We start from the raw sequence: 21,118 nt of genomic DNA, 5'->3' as shown, positions 1-21,118 counted from the left end.
TCCTCGGAATCGCCCTGGCTGCTCTTGCTGACTTTTCCTTTGGAATCAGATTGTCTAGTCCCCAAAAATTCCTGTTGGTATTTTTACCAGGATTAGGTAAAAGTTGGAGAATGGTGTTGGGAGCATTCACAATGCTGAGTCTTCCTGTCATAGAGTGTAGTAAGGCAGGGACCTGCCTAGTGCCCACCTGGGAACGGCTCCTTCTGGGCCACAGGGTGTGCTGGACCAACCAGTGAGGTGCATGGGTGTGTGTGCACGCGGCTGTGCGTGTGCAGGTACGTGCGTGTGCACGGATGCATTCAGGTGAGTACGTGCTCAGGTCCTAGACCTAGCTCAGGCAGCTGTGGGACTGCAGTCGCCGACTTTAGGGCCTCCATAATAATGCGTGTGCTGGTGCACACCCACAGATGAGAGCGCTCAGCATAAATGTGCAGCTGGATGAATTTTCCCAAAACGCATGCCCATGTGAGCATGACTCGTATGAGGAGAACACCATCAGCCTCCGTGCTGCCCCACCACTCTGTGGCTCCTCAAATCCTTAGCTTCCTCAGGTCTGGAGGGGTAGGCTGTGGATATGGTTTGGGATGGGGGAGCACCCAGCAGCACCTTCGCAGGGTGGGGCTGCAGGAGGACACCCCACCCCTACCCCGGGCTGAGTTCAGGGACCAGAATGGCTGTGCTCTGGGAGCACCAGCCAAGGGCTAGATGCTAACAGGGTGTGAGCTCCAGTCCAGTCCCGGCCACACCTCCTGGGGCACCTGGCCCCAGGAGGCCTGCTGCAGCCCCCGGGGAGCTCCCTGCCCAGCACCCTGGCGCAGTCCCTTTCTGGCCTTAGGCAGTGCCAATCTCAGTGGGCCTCTGGGGCAGTTGAACCATTTGCCCTCCTTCCGTATCTCTTCCTCTATTTAGGTGATAATCTCTGGGAGGTGACCAGGCCAGACGTCTGGGGTTGGCCCAGCAGGTTACCTCGGAGGCCGCCAGGGCAGGATTCCATGTTTCTCTCTTGAGTTGGTCACTGCACGGATCCATGAGCTGCGTCCAGCTCCTCATCTATGGCCAGAGGAGCCTCCTCTCCCCAAGTAGGGTGTAGTCCGTGGTGCGGAGCCAAGGTAAACACCAGCTCTGCCAAACACAAGGCAAATACAAGCAGGTACAGCACCGTAAACACCAGAGAGCAGGGGTGAGGCTGCTGGCAGGGGTCAGGGTCTGGAGTTGCTGGGAAGAGGCAGGAGGGGGTGAGCTGAGTTAGCGAAGGCGGCAGGGCCTCAGAGCCTGCAGCCTGGCCTCTCCTTGGGGCCTGGGGATGTTAAGTATTTAGGCATGTGAATGGGTGACCTGGTGAGAGCAGGAGTGTGTGTGTGGGTCTCACAAAGTGGTGTCCTCGGGAAGGTCAGGGTTCTTGGTCCCTGACTCCTGTTCGAGCCCCCAGGCACTATTCTAGGTGGCAGGATGCCTGAGGAGGCCTCTTGCCCTCACCCCTCACAGCTTGGACTCCCTCCCACCAGCCTCTGTGTTGGGTGGAGAGGCAGAAGGGGAGGAAGAGACAGGTGGTGGGCAGCTCGGGGGAGGGGGTGCTGGGGGGAGGCCAGAGAGGCACCTGCCCCAGGGGAGAGAGAGGCACTTGGCCAGACGTCCCTGAAGCTGTCCAGACCCCTGCCCTCACCAGCTATTTGAATTTGGCAAGTTCCTGAACTGCTCTGAACTCGTGTTGCTCCAGTGGTGCCATGGGACGAGCTTCCCTTCCTAGCAGGGTGGTTGTGAGGAGGGGCAGGTTCATGGGTGCATCACTGGGGTGCTAAGTGCTCATGGTTGTTGATGAGCATTGTGACGGCAACACAGAAATCAGGAAACGTGTTTCAGCTGGTAGGTGCAGAGCCCTGCTGTCTTCTAGGTTCCTGGGACTCAATTATGCATCTGAACTGTGGTACTCACATTCTTCGGGACACTTCTCAGCAGCCACTCCCTTCAATTCAGGGCCTCTATTGCTGAGAAGGGACCTGGTTTCTCTGTCATCCCTTCTGATATCCTGGGCCTCTGCAACCCGAGAGGTTAGATTCCATCCTGTACTGCCAGCTGGCCTGTCAGCCAGACCCGAGTCCCTCAGAAACCGGGGCTGTGGCATTGGCAGGTGTGCACGAAGCATGTGTCCTCAGTGGCAGCGTGCAGGGCCACTGGTTCACTGCTTACATAAGTGGGGTCAGGCAGCTAGGCTGGTTTTTGCTGGCAAGGGCAACGGCAGCTGAAACTGAATTGAGAAATATGTCTCTGTGTGCGTGTTTTTCTGATTATTGACATTTGCAAGTTTACTTGAAGAGGAAAAAAAGTATAGAAGCAGCAAAGCTGTTTTGGTTTCTGGCACCCGACCTGAGGTCCAGAAAGGGGAGGGGCCCTGTTTCCCAGAGCTATGCGTGGGCGCCCCCCCCCCCCCCCCGGCAGTGTGGCGCCCCAGGGCCCCAGAGACTGAGATCTCTTGGGCCTGCAGGGCCCACAGGGGTGGGACTGGCTGCCAGGGGCTACTAGGACCTGGATTCGCTTCCTCTCCAGGAAGAGGAGGCAGGGAGGCTGTGGGACTTGCCCTCACTTAGAGCTTTCCAGGGAGAAGAACTGCATTCGTTGGAGGGCCTGGCATGTGGCTGTCACCTGTCTCCAAACCAAAGTTGTCAGCTGTTAGGATAGTAAACCTCTTGATCAATTACATGTTTTGAAGCTGGTATTGTCTGAGGTAAACAGACATGGATGGCCTTCCTGCCTTCAGGGCTGACGCCTCCGACTCTGTGTGGTAAGATGCAGAGGAGGGAACTTGGGCAGTAGGCACCATGGTCTGAACACTCCCTTCCCAGAGAGCCGGGCTCAGGCGACAGCTCCGTGAAGGGCCCCAGGTGCCCGTGAACTGTTGGTGAGACCAGGACTGGATTCGGGTCTCCTGTTTCTTCCATGCTAGGCTGTCCCTGCTCTTAGATGTGTGCTCACGGCAGGCATTAGGCCCGCAGACCAGACACACCCAGTGCACCGGCGTTCAGGGAGGAGGCATAGGGACCTTTGTTTGAAGGAGTGGTCACTTGCCTGATTTCAGTCCCAAGTGAGGTGCCCCAGTCTTCGCAGGAAACTGAGGTGCCGCTGTCCTGCTTCTGACGTTGGCTGTGGGGAGCACAGACGAGGCTCCTGGTCCTGGGTGGCTCCTTCCACTCTCCTGCCTTCAGGGCCCTCATACCGGCACCTGGGGGACAGCTGGTTCATGGTCAGGGTGACTGGAGTATAAGCAGAAGGAAGGCAGTCGTGGCTCCTGTAGGGACCGGGGTTGCAGGCACTGGGCCTCTGCTCTGTGCAGGTCTCATCCATTAGGACCCTTGCTGTCCCCCTCAGGGGGGCTTGCACTTTCTGCGCCTCCCCTGGTCAGACCTCTGACTCAGACCTCCTTCCTGAACCCCGCAGTATGTCGGGGACTTCTATCTCAGAACGGCCTGTGTTATGGGCAGTTTTAAGCTCCCTGCAGAGTTTTGCGGAGGTTGAAGTTTGCAGTATGGACAGGGAGGGAGAGGAGTACATTGTGACGAGCGCCAGCAATTCTCCCCAAAGTGAGGTCAAAACCCTGAAATTCTTCACGGGTGGCAAGCTGGCCCCCAAACGGCTAAGCAGCTGCTCCTGGTGCAGGGCTGACGCGGGTAGGGTGGCCCCTTTCCTGCTGCTCCCATGGCCCAGTGTGGGACATTGGCCACTGAGCTGCCCCTGGAGAACTCAGGAGCACTGCTCGGCCATGGGGTCTCTTCCCTCTGACCCTCCACACCCCCACCCCAGGAGACCCTCTTCGGGAGAGTCCTGGCTGCTCAGGGGAGGTGAGGCTGCTGGGGAGGAGCCTGGATGGGCCAGCAGGGCTGGGGGCCGGGCCTGTAGAGCCCAGACCCCAGGGGAGGGCGGACCCGCTCTGACCTGGAAGGTGCTGGTCTAAGGAGCCGCGCTAACCCTCCCGGGGCCCCTACCTGCCTTGCACTCTGCCCATCTCCTCCTTCCTGCTGACAGACCCAGCTGGCTTCTTTGTTTTAAATACACATGTGTCTTGGTTCTAAGGTTAATACAGCTTATAGAAAATCCAAAAACTGAAGGAGGGGGAAGAGAAAGACTCAGCTCTTGTCCCACCCCCTGGAGAGGAGGGCAGAGCTGCCAGGATGGATCTGGGCACATCACTTCCTCCCTTCAAAGAGGTGCCCTGAGGCCCTGGCACAGCCATGCAGGTGTCGTGGGCAGTGGCTCAGAAACCCGTCAGGAGCAGGGGTGAGTGGGTGGCTGGTACAGAGGGACAGCCCTACCTGCTCTGGCTTTGGCACGATTCTTTTCTTGTGGTTTTTTTTCTCTCTGAGTATTTGACTAGTCTGCATGTGGTGCTTTTAGAAGGTCTAGAAGAAACATAGTTTGCACATTAAAAAAAATTTTTTTTGGAGTAACTTCTGTGCTCGACATGTGGCTTGAACCCATGACCCTGAGATCAAGAGTTGTGTGCTGTACTGACCGAGCCAGCCAGGCGCCCCTAGAAGAAACATATTTTGAAGAAGGGCTGGGACAGGCAAGTTGCCAATGGGTGGTTGATAATTAATCATTCCTGGTTAAAAAAAAAATAGTGACTCAGTTTTAAAGGTTCAGAAAACCATTACTCAAGCTCCTTGGCAGAGGGAGTGGCCATCACAGCAGCTCTGCTTTTGTGGATGAGAAGAAAAGCCTTTTTATTTGCTATTTCTCTGAGCTGCCCCAGTGCTTTGGCCATTGTGAGAGTTGGGAAGGAACGGCCACCACTGTTGCTCAGGCTGGTGCTGCACACTGCGCGAGCTTCCGTCTGACCCTGGGGGAGGTGAAGTGACCAGACAAGTGGACGCAGAAGAGAGGGTTCCCTCTGGCTCCAGGCTCACAGGTTCTTTCTGCAGCACCTCCTGTTGTGACTGGCTCCTCTGGACTGCAGTGTTGGCTGTGCACTCCATGGCAGCCGCAGGACCTCTGTGTCATCTGTGACAAGCCCGCTGGCAGGTTTCAGGGTGGAGGCCCTGTCCCTCTGGGAGGACGTAAAACACATCTTAAGCGAGTACTGAGTTCTTTGATGAGCACTAGCAGGAGCTCACTGTCTCATAGTCATGCTTGGGGATGGGGATGGTGCCCTGTGAAAGTGTCCAAGGATGAGGCACTCATGGTCCTTGACCTCTACGTGGGCCTTCATGCAACTTGCCTGTGTCTGTCGGGTATCGGTGCCTTGTGAATTCTGATTTCCACGCATTAGCCAATGGGAGGATCTTCATGCACCACACCCACCAGCAGACAGTCCTCTTTGGCAGTATTTCCATCTTTGTTCTTACCGTGTTGGTAATTTGTGCTTGAGCTTGACCTCATGTTAAGTTTTATCCTTATAGCTGCTTTATCAAATGGAAAATGGAAAAGTAGAAATATGGATATGGTGATCAGAGGTGTTGGGGGGGTAAACATAAAATCTGGAAAAAAAGAAGTCGAAAGACAGGGGCATGTGGCCACTCTGTCAGTAGAGCATGTGACTTGATCTCAGGGTTGTGAGTTCGAGCCTCACCTTGGGTGTAGATATTACTTCAAAATAAAATCTTAAAAAGAGAGAGAGAGAGAGGAGCATTGAATGGGTCTTCTAAACATAGCCTCATTCAGGCACAGATGGAAATTGTTCTGTGGACTGGACTTGCCTATTGGGTGCCCCTGGGCTTGTGCACGCTAGACTGTGTATTCAGCCATGAAAGAAGAGGACAAGTGTGACAGGCACACACTCAGACTAGCAGTCGTGCTCCAGGAAAGTCTTGGGCAAATGACCAAGAGCCATGCTCTATGATGCAGCAGAGCTCCTGAAGCCACCCAAACCTGCCTCTGCAGAATCACATCAGTGCTCAGCAACTGAACTGCAGCTGCATGAGGATGAGTCACAGACACACCATGAGTGATGAGAGCACGTTGAGCAGACCCTCTGCAAACTTCTTATAGAAAGCCCCCAAATCAGCCAAGACCAAGAAGGAATTCGGGATCTGTGCATCATGAGCCTGTTTTTAAAAGTAAAGGAGAGGAGTGTTGCCCCCGAGATATAACGCCACGAAGGCAGGGAGGCTCTGGATTAGCGGTCGTGCTAAGGTCCAGGGGCATCTCATGCTTCTTAAAGTTTGTGTGTTTGCATACCTTACCGTGTGTATTTTCAGTACATCCCAGGATGTTTAAAACAGTACCTGAAATCCTAGAAATATATTATTGAGGATCCCATGTGGAAGGGGTGCTGTAATTAGGGCTTTTTAGAAAGCCCCCTGGGCAGAGACGCACCCTCCATGGACTTGGGCTTCCAGGGCTGGGATATGTCCCCATTCTGCAGTGGTGTGTGGTCTTCTGTCCTGCAGACAGGATCTTTCTGCTGCCTGACTGCTTGGTCCTTCTCATGGGTATGTGGCTCTGGGGGCCTTCTCAGATATTTGTGGAATGTAGGACAGAGGGAGGAGAAATCAAGGCAAAAGGGTCAGAACTTGCCACATGGGCCCTCTGCACAGTGAGATGCAGCTGCTTTTCTCACCTGGAGTCCACGGCTCTGGAATGAAGAAGTCCCACAATGACCGGTAGCTGCCTGCCCCTCGCCACCAGCCTCAGGGCAGAGATTGCTCCCAGTGGTCAGGTGAGAGGGACACTGGAAGGCGGTTCACTGTGTCCTGGTCTCTGGACTGTGCCCTGCAGTCACTCTGAGGGTGCTGTCTTCCTGGAACTCCCTGGCCCTTGGTCCCTCTGAGGCCACCGTGGGTGTGCTGTGATGTCAGAGCCTGTCCTCCCAAGCAGGAGGCTCTGAAGGTTGGGGACACACATGCTGGCCCTCTAGGCCCTGGAGCGTGGGAGACAGTGAGGTCCAGTTGCTTCTGGGCTTTTCTGAAATCTTTGGCCAGGTTTACTGCTGCTGCTGTCTAATAAGCAGTCGTACATTTGGTTTGAAGGTCCAAGTGTGCTTACTATGAAAACTGGCAGTTTCCTGGCTCCGGTTCCCTTAACTGCTTGGACTAATTTAATTAATTGGTTAGACTAATTTTATCTCAAATTCTATGACTATATTAAACCTATACTAAAAAAATTTTACCTGTTCCTTTACATTTCAGTATTCTTTTTCCTTGAGTAGCACATACATGATTTTTTTCGTGGGTCAGGGAGCACATTTGTTCTTTTTTACCTTCGAGTTTGCTCCCTGGAATAAAAACAGCATCTCCCTATATGGTTGCATAGAGAGGTGTGCAGCCAGCTTACAGGTGATCTTGGGCAGCTCTCCCAAAACCTCTGTGTCTTGGTTACTGTCTGTGAAATGGACCACCCACCCTCGAGACCCAGGCATTCCGAGACTCCTCATGTATCCTGCGTCTTGTGAGCACCCTCACCTTGGGTACCTGGTATTTCTGTCACTAACCTGTCAGATGCTGGCTGGGCCCGTGTCATGTGCCGGGCAGTGGTCTGGATGCTGAAATGTTAACAGAACAAAACAGTGTCAACGCTTGTAGCATCAGAGTCTTGAAGAGAAGGCAGATACAGACTCGGTAACCACATGGCAGTGTGTGGTGGGTGAGGAAGATGGCACCTGCCCAGGCCTAATCCAGCCTGGGGTGAGGGAAGGCTTCAGGGAGGGGGTATGGAGGTGTGACCTGAAATCAGAGGGTGTGTGGGGTGGAGGAGGGGCTCTGTCCCTTCTGAGGGGACTGTGGAGAGATGAGCCTGCAAGTGCTGGGGGTGCCTCACACTCAGAATTCATGCTATGAACAGCGCAGACCCCCAAGGGGTTTCTTTTTTATTTTTTTAAATTAATTTTTATTTACTTATACATTTTTACAAGAGTTTATTTATGTATTAGAGAGAGTGCAAGCACTCTCATATGTGTACACACATATGGGCCAGCAGAGGGACAGAGGAAAAAGCAGATTCCTGCTGAGCAGGGAGCCCAACATGGGATTTAACATGTCAGGACCTGGTAACAATGACCTGAGCTGAAGGCAGACACTCAACCACTGAGCCCCCCAGGTGTCCCAAAGGTTTTCTTTTTTTGTTTTTTAAGATTTTATTTATTCATTAGAGACACTGAGAGAGAGAGAGAGAGAGAGAGAGAGGCAGAGACACAGGCAGAGGGAGAAGCAGGCCCCCCTGCAAGGAGCCTCAATCCCTGGACCCCAGGATCACCCCCTGAGCCAAAGGCAGATGCTCAACCGCTGAGCCACCCAGGCGTGCCCCCCAAAGGTTTTCTAATCAGAGGATCAGGTGGCCAGGGGCGGCTTCCGGAGGCCCCTGGGGAGGCCATTGCTGCCACGATCTGGTCAAGGAGGCAAGGAGGTGGAGGAGGCTGTGGAGGCTGTGGCCAGGCCGGTGGATGGACTTGAGAGATGTGTAGTTCTGACAGCCCTCCCCCCACCCCGGTGTCTTCCCACCAGAGGTGATGAGCGGTGTGGTAACCAGCCTGCCTGGGGCCAGTGTGACCCTGACGTGCCCAGGCAGTGAGCCAGAAGACAATGGCACTGTTCAGTGGCTGCTGCAGAATCTTGTGGATGACTCCTATCTGGGCAGCGGGGCTGCTGTGGGGAGGACTCTGCTTCTGAGGTCTGTGCAGCTCAGCGACTCCGGAAACTATTCGTGTTACCAGGACGGCCGCCTGGCTGGAACTGTGCGTCTGCTGGTGGATGGTGAGTTGTGTGCTCAGAGCGCTGGGAGACGGGTCCCAGATGTCCTAGAAACCCTGTTGTTTCCTTGGCCCGACAAATTCTGGGAAAGATCCACTGGCCTCTGCCAGCGTGGGAGATGGGAGGCTCCCCTGGGTGGGGGCATCTGGCTGACCTGGCCCCTCCCTGTCCTGGCCTGAATGCTTAGGGCTGAGGCCTGGGGTCCCAGCCTGAGGCCTAGATTTGAGTGCTGTCCTTTATGGCTCAGTCCGGGGCCCGGGGCCCTTGCTGGTGAATATGGTCAGTGTGGGATGGAGTGGGTGTGAGTGGGCTGGGGGCTGCGGGGCGGGCTCCCCTCATGCCAGGTCTGCTCCCCCTTTAGCCCCTCCCGAGGACCCCCAGCTCGCCTGCTTCCGAAAGAGTCCCCTGAGCATGGTATTCTGTGAGTGGAGTCCTCGTCACCCTCCCTCCCCAAAGACCAGAGCCACGTTACTGGTGAGGAAGTTGTGAGTATCCGGGCTGGGCTCCTGCACTGAGGGGGACGGGCTGGCCGATGGTTCCCCGACTCTGTCCTGGGAGCACTGGGGGGGTGGGGGGGGGGGGGGGCTGGCCAGTGCTGCGTGTAGGGCCCTGAGAGCCTTGGGGAGCAGGCGTTGTGTTCCTTGTGCAGCAGATGGCAAAGCTGAGGTCGAGCCAGCAAGCAAGTAGCTTGCCCTCAGGTGGCCCTGCTTGCCAGTGGCTCTGCTAGGACTCAGCTCCCAATGTGCCTGATTGCATTCCAAACGCCAGGTTTGGGGTGTTGCTCTGAAGGAGACACATGTCCCTGGGAGGGGCAGGGAGAGCTGCTAGCTCCTCACAAGTCTTTCCTCAGGCTCCTCCCACTAGATAGGCCCTGAGAGGAGGGGGCCGTGGGGACGGTGCAGCCAGCCTAGGGGGAGCTCCGGAGGCTCCACCAGCAGATGGGAGAGGCCAGAGCCAGAGCGCAGGGCCCCTTAGTCTGGGAGTTCCTGCTGGCGTTTGAGCTGTTGGTCATTAGGGTGTCAAAAAATCTGAGCAGTGACTTCAGCAGGGGCTGGGTTTCCACCCATGTGTCTGTGGAGAGCGGACGGGCACTAATATGAAAGTCTTGGTCTCCGTGCACAGCTGTGTAGACTATCCTTCTGCAAACAGCACAGCTGCCCAGAGGAAGGACTGCAAAACCCCACAACCCCACAGCTGAGTTGTGGGTGTGACTGGGGCCTGGAGAGTGCTCCTCCCTAGATAGGACGTTTTGCCCAGGCTGGCAGCTGCCTAGGCCGGCCCAGGAACCTGGTTCAGGTGTTGCTGGAACCTGCACACCTCAAGTGCTGGCTCCCACCTGCCTGGTGAATGCTGGGGCCAGTGGAAGGGAGTCAGGAGCAGCCAAAGCCCGTGGGGGCTCATCAGGCCCCTGGGCGAGGTGTGCGCACACATTTACACCCTGGGCCCAGGTGCCGGGTGGTCAGCGGTGCCCAGGGATGGCCACTTACCAGGACTGCAGGAAAGATACCACCCTCGGGCCCTACATGGTGGTGGTGGGGGGCTGCTTCTCCATGTCAGGTGGAGTGGAAACCTGGATGGTGGTGGGGTGCAGGGGGGCTCTCAGTCCCGCTGGGGGCAGAGCAGCAGGCTTCCCAGAAAGAGTTTATTCTGGGCCTGGGGTCTGAACCTGAATCAGCAGTGATCTGTCCTCCGGCAGCAAGGCGAGTGGCTGCTGGCACCTCGTGTGCCCACACTTGTCCTACGTGGATGACGTCTCAGGCTTCCAGGCCAGGTGGGACCGTGTGTGACTCACCCACTCAGCAGTCTTGATGGGCTCCTGGGCCGGAAATGCTGCCTCCTCCTTGGGAAATGGGGAGTGCAGTGCCTGCAAGCCCAGGTCCCCAGGCTGTCCCTGTCACCAAAGAGCAAGTCTGTTTGCTTGGAGGTTTGAGGCTGGGCTGGGGCCTCTCCTGGCATGTGCTGCCCCCCCCCCCCACCCAATGCCTCCAGGGCCCAGTGAGTCTTTTAGCTCAGGGTTTTGAGCTGCCCTACCAAGTGCTACCCTGGATGTCTCGCTCAGTTTCCACTTGATCCTAACAAAGCCCGGCGAGGTGGGCATCAGCCAGCCTGTCCCTGTCCTGTGTCCACAGTCGGGGCCGCCCAGTAGGAGATTCCCAGGAGCCATGCCCTTATGCTCAGGGGCCCCAGAAGTTCTCTTGCCAGCTGGCCGTCCCTGAGGGAGACAACTCCTTGTATGTCGTGTCCTTGTGCGTCACCAACAGCGCTGGGAGCAGGTCCAGCACTCCACAAACATTTGAGGGCTACGGAATCCGTGAGTGAGCTCCTCTGGAACCCCCCCCCGCCCCCACTGCTCCATGCCCCATCCCCTCTGACCCAGGGCCCTGCAGAGACCTCCTGGGGGGTAGGGGGTGCCTCTTGCAAGGTTTGATGAGCTGCTGCCTTTTGGGCTTTACTGGCCAGAGGCCTGACTGGTGGATGAAGGTGGGGGAGATGGTGTGGATGCCAGAGGTGGGGGGGTGGGGTGGTCCTGGCTGATTTGGGGGAGCTTGCCCAGCCCACACATGCTGCTGCATGAGAGCCTGTTCTCTTGGCCCACAGTTCAGCCTGACCCGCCTGTCAACATCACCGTCACTGCCGTGGACAGGAACCCCCGCTGGCTCAGGGTCTCCTGGCAAGACCCTCCTTCCTGGAATTCCTATTTCTACAGGCTACAGTTTGAACTCCGGTACCGGGCTGAACGGTCAAAGACGTTCACAATGTGGATGGTAAATTCTTCCTTTACTTCTGCAGCTTGGTACTCAGGGGTGGCAGGAAAGGTACTGGAAGGAAACCAGGATTTGGGTGCCACTCTGTGCCTTGTGCCAGAGCAGCCTTAGGGTAGCCTCTGAATTTTTCTAAGCCTTATTGTCTCATTTCTCAAACGGGACTGAGGACGTTGGGCCCCTCATCTTCACAGGCCTGGATGGAGGACAAGTGTGATGCAGGGGCAGGTGGGCCATGCATGTGTTGAGGGTGTGGTCCACCCGCTACCTCCCCCACCCCCCAAACCCCCACCCCCGTCCCCGTGCACCGGGGGGTGGGGCATCCCACTCTGAGCCTCTGGAGCATCTCACTGTAGCCTGGTCACTCAGGCACTCGAGGGAGGATGCGGCCTAAGGGCAGGGCTGGCCCGGGGGGCACCTGTGTCCCTGCAGAGGGGCCTTACCAGAGCCCCCAGGCCTCACCCCGACTCCCCGTGGCCCTTCCAACCTCAGGTCAAGGAGTTCCAGCATCACTGCATCATCCGTGACGCCTGGAGGGGCATGAGGCACGTGGTGCAGCTTCGGGCCCGAGAGGAGTTTGGGCATGGTTCCTGGAGTGCGTGGAGCCAGGAGGCAGTGGGCACCCCCTGGACAGGTACCGCGAGGGGCACGGGGGGCTGTGTGAGCTCTGGTGACATCCCGGTTACCTCCTGCTGTGCAGCAAGTCACCCCGAAATTGGACATCCTTCAGGATTGTGGAAGGCCGGCCCCCAGGCGCTCCTGTGCCGGCTCAGTCTCGGTGGGCAGTGTATCCCTGTGGCCTCCTGTGGCCTCCCCAGCCTCCCCTTCCTGCTGCTCATGCAGGCACAGGCGGCAAGCTCACCCTGCAGCTGGATGGAGGCCACAAAGAACCTGTAGCTGTATTTAGTGTGCCGCAGTGACTGACATTGCTTATTTTTAGAAAGACGTTAAAGGCAATAAGGATTGCCTTTGGGGAATTATTGAAATCACCATGCTTGTTATCCCACAAATGTATGAAAAATAACTATTGTCAGTGTCTTCACCACCTGGAGAACAGCAGGGAGAACATCTTAGCATGCGGCTTTCCTCTTTCTGAGTATGGTTGTGTGTATGGAGAACACAGTGAGCCTTCGCCTATCATTAGTTTTGGAAAAATGTACTGTTTAGCAACAGCATGATTAACGTATATGTGTGTGTGTGTGTGTGTGTGTTTGTGTGTGTGTGTGTTTAACTGCTGAAATTTTTATCAAGTTAGTACAATCTTATGGCCCAGAAGCAGAGAAGGGTTTATAATAACAGCATCGCTCATCCTGGCCCTTCCCATTTCCAGGCCTGCTTTCCAGAGGAAGCTATTTCTAATTCTTCTCATGCTGTCTCCTGACCAGCAAGCTAACATGGCTGTTTTACATTTTTCCTGAGAAAAGTTTGAGGCATCTCTTGATCCCTTCCTATGAAAGCTTAGGATTTAGCAGACCCGGACCAGGTAAAGGAACTTCTGGATTACAGTGCAGAGGGTGGTCATCCAGTCTCTGGTTGAATGCTTCCGTAGACAGAGAGCTTACTACTCACTCTAGCAGCCAGCCCATCCCCTGGTTCCCAATGTTGGCATCATAGAATGGCTTCCAGGCTGGCTTCAGTGTCACATCTCTGTAGCCCAGCGACAGGATTGAACCACAGAGTTGTTATTATCAGGCAATTTAAAAAAGAGAGTAAAGTACCCGTGTATTGAGTACATGTGGATAAAAAGGAAAAGAAAACCAACCGCCCAGGTCCATCCCGGCCTGCCCCTTCTCCCACTCTGCCCCCCAGGGGAGGCCCAGGTTAGGGAGACTTGCCATTGGTTGCCCATGAGGTCCAGTGCAGGCTCATGTCTCTCCTGGTCCTTTACTTGCTGCTGTCCATTGAGAGCAGGATGCAGGTTTCTACTGGACCCTCTTCTCAAAAGCTTACTTCTTGCGAAGGCCCGGACAGGAAGGAAGGCCAAGGACCCCTGTCTTACTTGGGGAGACCATTTCAGTAAATCGTGATACCCCTCAGGCCAGATTGTGTTGACCTGTCCATGATTTTCTTAGATTTGTATACACTTTGAGCCAAAACATGCTCATTGTGTGACTGTGGCCTTGGCAGCCTGTGCGAGGGGAGACAGTTATTTACAATGTTGTGCAGAGAAAATGTTCCAGATACAGGCTGACCTGTTTACCTTGTATCCCAACCACTGCATTTAGATGGTCACAAAAAGCTTTAAGAAACCCTGTTTTGTTAGTCCTTTCTTTTTAAAAATGCCTAATTGTGGTAAAATACCATGGTAATCATCCTTAAGTGTATGTTCAGTGGCATTAAGTGTATTAGCACTTTAGTGCAGCTGTCCAGCACCCACTCCTGGGACTCTTCATCTTGAACCTTTGTCCCCATTAAACACGAGCGCCCCCAGCCCTGGGGACCGCCACCTACTCTGTGGGTTTCCTCCTTGTGGAAGTGCTATCAAATAGGATCTGTCTTTTTTAGGGACTGGTGTGTTTCTCTAGCATGATGCCCTCGAGCTCATGTCAAAGCTTCTGTCCTCTTGAAGGCTGACCACTGTTTGTTATGTGACTGGGCCACATTTTGCTTATCCATTTACCTGTGGACAGACACTTGGGTTGTGTCCACCTCTTAGTGGCCGTGGAGGATGCTGCAGTGAATGTTGCTGTGTGCATATCTGTTTGGGTCCCAGCTTTCAGTTCTTTTGTGTAAACACCCAGAAGTGGAACTGCTACATTGTACAGTAGTTCTGTTTTTAATTTTTGGAGGAACCACCGCACTGTTTTCCACGGTGGCTGTGCCATTTTACATTCTTGTCAGCAATGCCCAGGGTTCCAGTTTCTTTGCATACTCAACACTTGTGATTTTGTTTTTTGTTTATTTTTGGTAATAGCCATCCTACTGGGTGTGAAGTGGTATTGTGGCAGTTGACTCACATTTCCATAACAAATAGAGATGTGGAGCATTTTTTTATGTGCTTCTGTGCATTTGTGTATCTTCCTTGCAGAAATGTCTGTTCAAGAAGAAATTTCTTTGTCCTGTGAACCCAACCCTGTCCTCTGGGGTAACCGGAGACAAGTCTGCTTGGTCTACTCTTTGGAAGTCCTCTGGGATGGCCAAAGTACCTGCGTCTGCTTGGGTTTCTCTTCCCAGGCTGTTGTCCAGGATGGCCTCTGGGCTCCTTCCCTGTCTGGCTACCGTCCTCTGAACTTGGTCTCATTTGTGGAAGGCGGTGGAGCTGCAGCCACCTGGCCTGCACAGGGCACAGTCTCTGATTCTTGAGCTTCTGTGCCTTGCTGGAGTGACAGTGAACACTTGGACAGGGCACTTAGCTGCTTCTCCTATAAGCAGCTGATGTGTTTGAGACCCTATCCTGTCCACGTGTGGTTTTGGTGGGTCTTCAAAGCCAGTGGTAAATATGCCCAAGAGAGAAACCAGCTGTTCCTCCACTGCTGAGGGCGGAGCCAGAGGCACTTTGGTGGCTGAAGGGAAGGGGTTCAGTTTGGGGATTGGGGAGCACTTCTGGAGAGTGAGGTTCAGTGTGTTTTACAGACAGTAGCAGTTTCTTGATGTTTGGGGCATCAGTGGGCTTCCCAGCCCCCAGGACCTGAAGATGCAGGCTGCCACTGCCTCCCTGCCTCAGTGTGGGGGTGGTGATCCCTGGGGGACACGGAGGTTGTGGGGAGCACACTGGCCCTAGGAGTCCAGTTGTATACCCTCTCAGAGCCTTAGCCCTGTCATGTGTGAAGTGGGGATGCTCCCAGTCTCGCTCCCTTTGGAGAGTTTATTTTTAAAACCAGATCTGGCCATTTTTATTGAAGAAGTACTTTACCTGATTGACTTTTTACATCTGTACTGGTGCACCTCTGTCAGACTCCCCTGGATGGGGGCCAGCCAGTGTGTGCACTCTGCAGTATCTTCCACACGTGTTGCCCCTGGCATCCTGGGCGCAGCATGGGCTGACGTGCGGAGGGCTCTTCTCCAGGGACCCTGGGCTGGGCATGTGCTGTCGCCTTTCCTTGACACACTGGAGGCTAGAGGTGATTAACTCCAGTGACTTTTGTGTCCCCCACCAAGGGCAGCTGCCACGATGGACAGGACTGAGACCTTGCAAAGTTTTTATAAGCGCAAAGAGAAAACATCCTCCAGAAAGTGACGCATACACAGTTGGGGGAATTGGCAGTTGCGATGTAGTGTTGGTTCCTGGGCTGACAGGAGGGGGGCTGTGGGTACCCCAGGATCCCTACCCTGGGTACTGGCCTACAGCTGCTATTGGAAAGGGCATGTGTGCGTGTGGTGTTTCCCTGAGTGTGGTGTTGGCAGGTTGTGGGGCACATGGAGACAGTAGGAAAAGCTTCATGGAGGAGGTTTTTGTGTCGTGTGGTAGAGGGTGTGTGGGAGTGTCCCCGGAGAGATGGGGATTATAGGGTGGCTGTATGGGAAGGGGAAGGTGGGAAGGGGGCTTTGGGTGAGGCTGGAGAACAGGTGTGAGAGTGGCAGGGCAGGTGCAGGCAGTCCTTGGAAAGTCCACCTGAGGGTCGGGTAGAGGGTGGCAGGTAGAGGGAACATGGGGGCTGTGCCCCGAGCGATACTGCTTGAGTTGGGGGGCACTCCAGCCAGTAGGGCCCAGTCACCCCTGATGGCACCTGCAGCCATGACGCATGGAGCTGTGCCCCTACGCCTGGCCGGAAGGAGGGGTCCCTAGGCAGGCGGCCAGTCAGCCTTGCTCACCATGGGACGGTGTTCTCCACGCTTCTCCCGCAGCTCTGACACAGTGATGCTGAGTGAGCCTCGGGCCCCCAGGGCCCCTCTGCGAAGAGAGCGTGGGCGCAGGGTACCTGGGAAGCCCATGAGGACAGTGGGTTATGTCTCTCTGCTTGCAAACCCCATGACCCCCTCAAGGGCGGCTCCCCAGTGCTCAGGAAACACGTAGCACCAAGGGGCCTCAGGGTGCCCTGAGCTCAGACCCTCTGCCCCCCCCCCCCCCCCCCGCTTCTGTCTCTGGGGGAAGAGCCCCTGGGCACGCATTTCTGGAGAGACTGTGCCCCCTGCGCTCAGCTAACCTAACGGGCTCTCTCCTCACACCCAGGCCCTCGCTCGCCACCCTCCCTTGGGCCTGAACCCGGCCTGGCCCCACATGTGCACGCACTTCCAGCCTGGCCTGCCTCGTGTACGCGTATACACACACACACACACACACACACACACACACACAAACACACTCGGCCTGGGGGCCACAGTCGCCTGTGTGCCAGGCTGCCCAGCTCGCATGTCCTGGACCCTGGGATTCCGCCATCTTGGGCACCATATAAGATTGCCAACTTTAAAAAAAAAAAGATTGCCAACTTAAAATTTTGCTAAGTAAGGACATAAACAGTTAGGTAAAAAGTAGCTATTCCCTTTACGGTTATGGTCATTCCCTATGCGAGCGGAAGGAGGCCTGGGCAGCCCCGCACCGTGTGGGTGTCCTGCTGCTTCTGGGCGTTTTCCCCTCGGCCCCCAACCAGTGGACTTCTGTGCAGACCACCCCAGGGTGCTTGGGGCAGGACGGAGGTGACTGACTCCCCAGGAGACTGGCAGCTCCTCCCTGCGGGTTTGGTGTTTTGCAGGAAGGGAGGAGCAGTGATTGACTTTCTAGTGGGTGATTTGCAAGTGTGAAGCAGCAAATGAGCCTGGAGGGGGAGACCCTGCAGGAAGCTGCCTGGCCCCCTGCCTGGTCCTGCACTGGGCTGTCCCTCCTTCCTGTCCCCTCATCTCTCTGCCACTACCCTTGGCCACCTTTTCTTTTTTTCCTGCTTTTTATTCTTGGCTCACTCCTCTTTCCCTCTCTGTGCTCCTGCCCCTGAGCCCTACCCTTAATTGTTCATGATATGCAATTTAAACACACCTGGTTAGAAAAATATGTTTTCTAAAAAAATAATAATAATAATTAAAAATAAAATAAAATAAAAATATGTTTTCTGTTCTCTATCCAACGCCCCCCCCCAATTTTTTTTTTTTTACTTATATTGGGATATAATCAACATATAACATCATGTTACTTTCAGGTATACAACTTAATGATTTGATGTTTATGTTGCTGAGTGGTGATTGATTACATTGTCTGCTCAGCATTTGTTGCTTCACATGGTCACAAATTTCTTTTTTAAAGATTTTATTTATTTATTCATGAAAAACACAGAGAGAGAGGCAGAGACACAGGCAGAGGGAGAAGCAGGCTCCATGCAGGGAGCCCGATGTGGGACTCAATCCCTGAACCAGGATCACGCCCTGAGCCAAAGGCAGATGCTCAACTGCTGAGCCACCCAGATGTCCCACAAATTTCTTTTTCTTCTGATGAAAACTTTTAAGGTCCACTCTTTTAGCAATTTTCAAATATGCAATGCAGGGGGATCCCTGGGTGGCTCAGTGGTTTGGCACCTGTCTTCGGCCCAGGACGTGATCCTGGAGTCCCGGGATCGAGTCTCACATTGGGCTCCTGGCGTGGAGCCTGCTTTTCCTTCTGCCTGTGTCCGTGCCTCTCTCTCTCTCTCTCTCTCTCTCTCTGTGTGTGTGTGTGTGTGTGTCTCATGAATAAATGAATATAATATTTAAAAACACACAAATATGCAATGCAGTATTATTAACTGTGGTCATCATGCTGGGCATCTCATCCCCGGGCTTGTGATGTTCTGTGTTCCTAATTTTGAGAGTCAGATCAGTGTTTAAGCAAATATTGTGTGCCAGGCAGGTGCTACTTTCAGTATGTCTGAGAGGAAGCCATCCGCCCTGCTCGGAAATGAAGAAACAATGTCTAGGAGAGGTTCAGTGTCGTGAACAAGATTGCTTATCTGTCACAAAGGCTTCTGTCATCTTTTATATTCGATTTCTCCATTATAAGACCCAAGGAAGTGAACTCAAACCAATCTTCAAGTTGATAGAAATGAGTTTCTTGTTTTAAAAACTCATGTGGGAGGGATGCATGGGTGACTCAGTGGTTGAGCGTCTGCTTTGGGCTCAGGGCATGATCCCAGAGGCCCAGGATTAAGTCCTACATCAGGCTTCCTGAATGGAGCCTGCTTCTCCCTCTGCCTATGTCTCTGCCTCTCTCTCTGTGTCTCTCATGAATAAATAAATAAAATCTTAAAAAAAAAAAAAAAAACCTCATGTGGGAAAAAATACTTCACATGTGCTCTTTCAATCTTTTTTTAAAAAGATTTTATTTATTTATTTATTTATTTATTTATTTATTTATTTATTTATGAGAGTGTGTGAGCAGAGGGAGGAGCAGAGGGAGAAGCAGACTCCCCACTGAGCAGGGAGCCCCACACAGGACTCCATCCCAGGACCCAGGACTCATGACCTGAGCTGAAGGCAGATGCTTCACTGACTGAGCCACCCAGGGGCCCCATTGTCTCTCTCTCTCTTTTTTTTTAAGATTTTATTTATTTATTCATGAGAAACACAGAGAGAGAGAGGCAGAGACATAAGCAGAGGGCGAAGCAGGCTCCATGCAGGGAGCCTGATGCAGGACTCGATAATGGATCCTAGGATCATGCCCTGAGCCAAAGGCAGATGTTCAACCGCTGAGCCACCTAGGCGTCCTGGCCCCGTTGTCTCTTATCATTCACTCATTTTGTTATGAATATGAAAGTATGTCCTCTAATCTTGGAGACATTCATGGAAGGCAGATATACAGTAGCAACTACAGTTAATGTTTCTATTAGTCTTTTCTAAGTACTTTTCCATAACTGAAATTTTACTGACTACACAGTTTTTCAGAAAGATGATTTAAAAAGTAAAAAAAAAAAAAAAAAAGCAAGAGGGTATGTGGCACTAATGAAGGTTGGGGGCAGCCGTCCACCAGGAGTGACCATAGATAGCCATTGGATCCAGGATTTCCCAAACTCAGCTGTGTTCGGTGTCATCTGTTCAGGCCATTTGGGACCTATGGCCTCAGCATCTTGGGGATGGACCAAGCATCAGGGGTCTTTAAAGGCTCTCCAAATCCAGGGAGATGTTTTAGGAAGAAGAGGAAACTCGTCTATTTTCTACCTCAGCTCCTACTTTTTTCCTAAAGATAAGGAATGTTCAATCTGGAGATTTTTTTTTAGATTAAAAAAAATATATTTACTAATGAGAGATACAGAGAGAGAGAGGGAGGCAGAGGGAGAAGCAGGCTCCATGCTGGGAGCCCGACGTGGGACTCGATCCTGGGTCTCCAGGATCAGACCCTGGGCTGAAGGCAATGCTAAACCGCTGAGCCACCAGGGCTGCCCTGGAGATGTTTTTTTTTTTTTTTTTTTTTTTTTTTTTTTTTTTGAGATGGTTTTAAAATAAGTAAACAAACAAAAAAAGTCCAAGGGTGCCTGGATGGCACAGTCAGATAAGCATTCAACTCTTCATTTCAGCTCAGGTCATTATCTCAGGGTTGTGAGGTCGTTGGGCTTTGCACTCAGCGCAGAGTCTGCTGGAGTTCTCCTTCTACCCCTCCCTCCTTCCCTCCATCTCTTTCTCAAATAAATAAATAAATCCTAAAAAAAAAAAAAAGTTCATTTTTAGAGCCAGAAAGATTTGCCACTTGTTTCTTTTCTTTTCTTTTTTTTGCCACTTGTTTCTTTTTTTTTTAATGTTTTTTTTTTTTAAGATTTTATTTATTCATAGAGACACAAACAGAGAGAGAGGCAGAGACACAGGCAGAGGGAGAAGCAGGCTCCATGCAGAGAGCCTGACGCGGGACTCGATCCCGGGTCCCCAGGATCACACCCTGAGCTGCAGGCGGCGCTAAACCGCTGCGCCACCAGGGCTGCCCTTGCCACTTGTTTCTTACAAAACTTTGGGCAAGTTATTAAACCTCCCGGTGCCTCAGTTTCCCCATCTGTAAAGTGGGGGAAAATAATGATACTTCCTCACAATTTTGTTGTGGAGACCAAACAAATTGATTTACGTGAAGTGGGGAGATTGGCACATAGTAAGTGCTCAATAAATGTGGGAGTTAGAACTATAAAATACTTTTGCTTGAACAGAAAAAAACATGTGTTCCCTGACTTTGATCACGCCTTTCTGAGCCTCGTGTCTTTGTAAAACTGAAAGAGGTGCCCGCTTCCCAAGGCACCCCAGGGGTGGGCCGTTGACAGAAGCACGGGCAGGTGAGACCTGGAGCAGGTGTGCCGAGACTGCACACAGTGTGGGTGACGTGTTACTTGTGGTAACAAGTACTTCCCCGAGCCCCGCATTATTTGTCTGTGAAATGGGAATGATGATTATTTGTAACGATACAAAAGTTGTTTACGTTCATCTCTGGGGACCAAGTGGTCTGAATCAAGTGTCCTCGTGGTCATTCAGGGAGTTTTGAAAGAGTCTTGTTATGTAAGAGTTATTATGCATTAGAAAAATTGTATTCATTCTTGGTTATTTGAGATAAAATCCCCGCTTTACACCCAGAAATCTAAGCCGCAGCAGTGAAACATCCTTCTCTGGACGACATGCCATGTGGGGCATTGGAGCTGAGGGTGGAGAGTAGACAGCAGCCCGGTGTAGGGCTGACCTTCATCGTGCCTATACCTCCTTGCTGCTCCTTCCATCACCCCACTGAGCCTGCGCTGGGTTGGGCGAGTAGCAGCGAATGGAGACGGGCCTTCCCGTTTACCCCGGACTGACTGTGGGCTGACATGCTGTGTG

At 53.2% G+C, this 21,118-nt stretch overlaps 1 protein-coding gene across 3 annotated transcripts in view; it reads left to right on the top strand.

The window, feature by feature from the left end:
* Positions 1-21,118, top strand: part of IL6R (interleukin 6 receptor) — a 42,971-nt gene that overhangs the window by 8,022 nt on the left and 13,831 nt on the right. The window contains exons 1-6 of one of the 3 annotated variants that reach the window (XM_055324070.1): positions 4,699-6,422; positions 8,430-8,678; positions 9,037-9,160; positions 10,805-10,986; positions 11,274-11,440; positions 11,930-12,071. In XM_055324070.1, coding sequence (XP_055180045.1) covers positions 6,419-6,422; positions 8,430-8,678; positions 9,037-9,160; positions 10,805-10,986; positions 11,274-11,440; positions 11,930-12,071 — 868 coding nt within the window. In that variant the 5' untranslated portion in view covers positions 4,699-6,418. The other 2 variants (XM_055324071.1, XM_055324069.1) reach the window with 2 other exon arrangements.

The sequence above is a fragment of the Nyctereutes procyonoides genome, unplaced genomic scaffold (assembly GCF_905146905.1).
Source record: "Nyctereutes procyonoides isolate TBG_1078 unplaced genomic scaffold, NYPRO_anot_genome, whole genome shotgun sequence".
NCBI lineage: Eukaryota > Metazoa > Chordata > Mammalia > Carnivora > Canidae > Nyctereutes > Nyctereutes procyonoides.
This window is presented reverse-complemented; position numbering and strand designations above follow the sequence as displayed.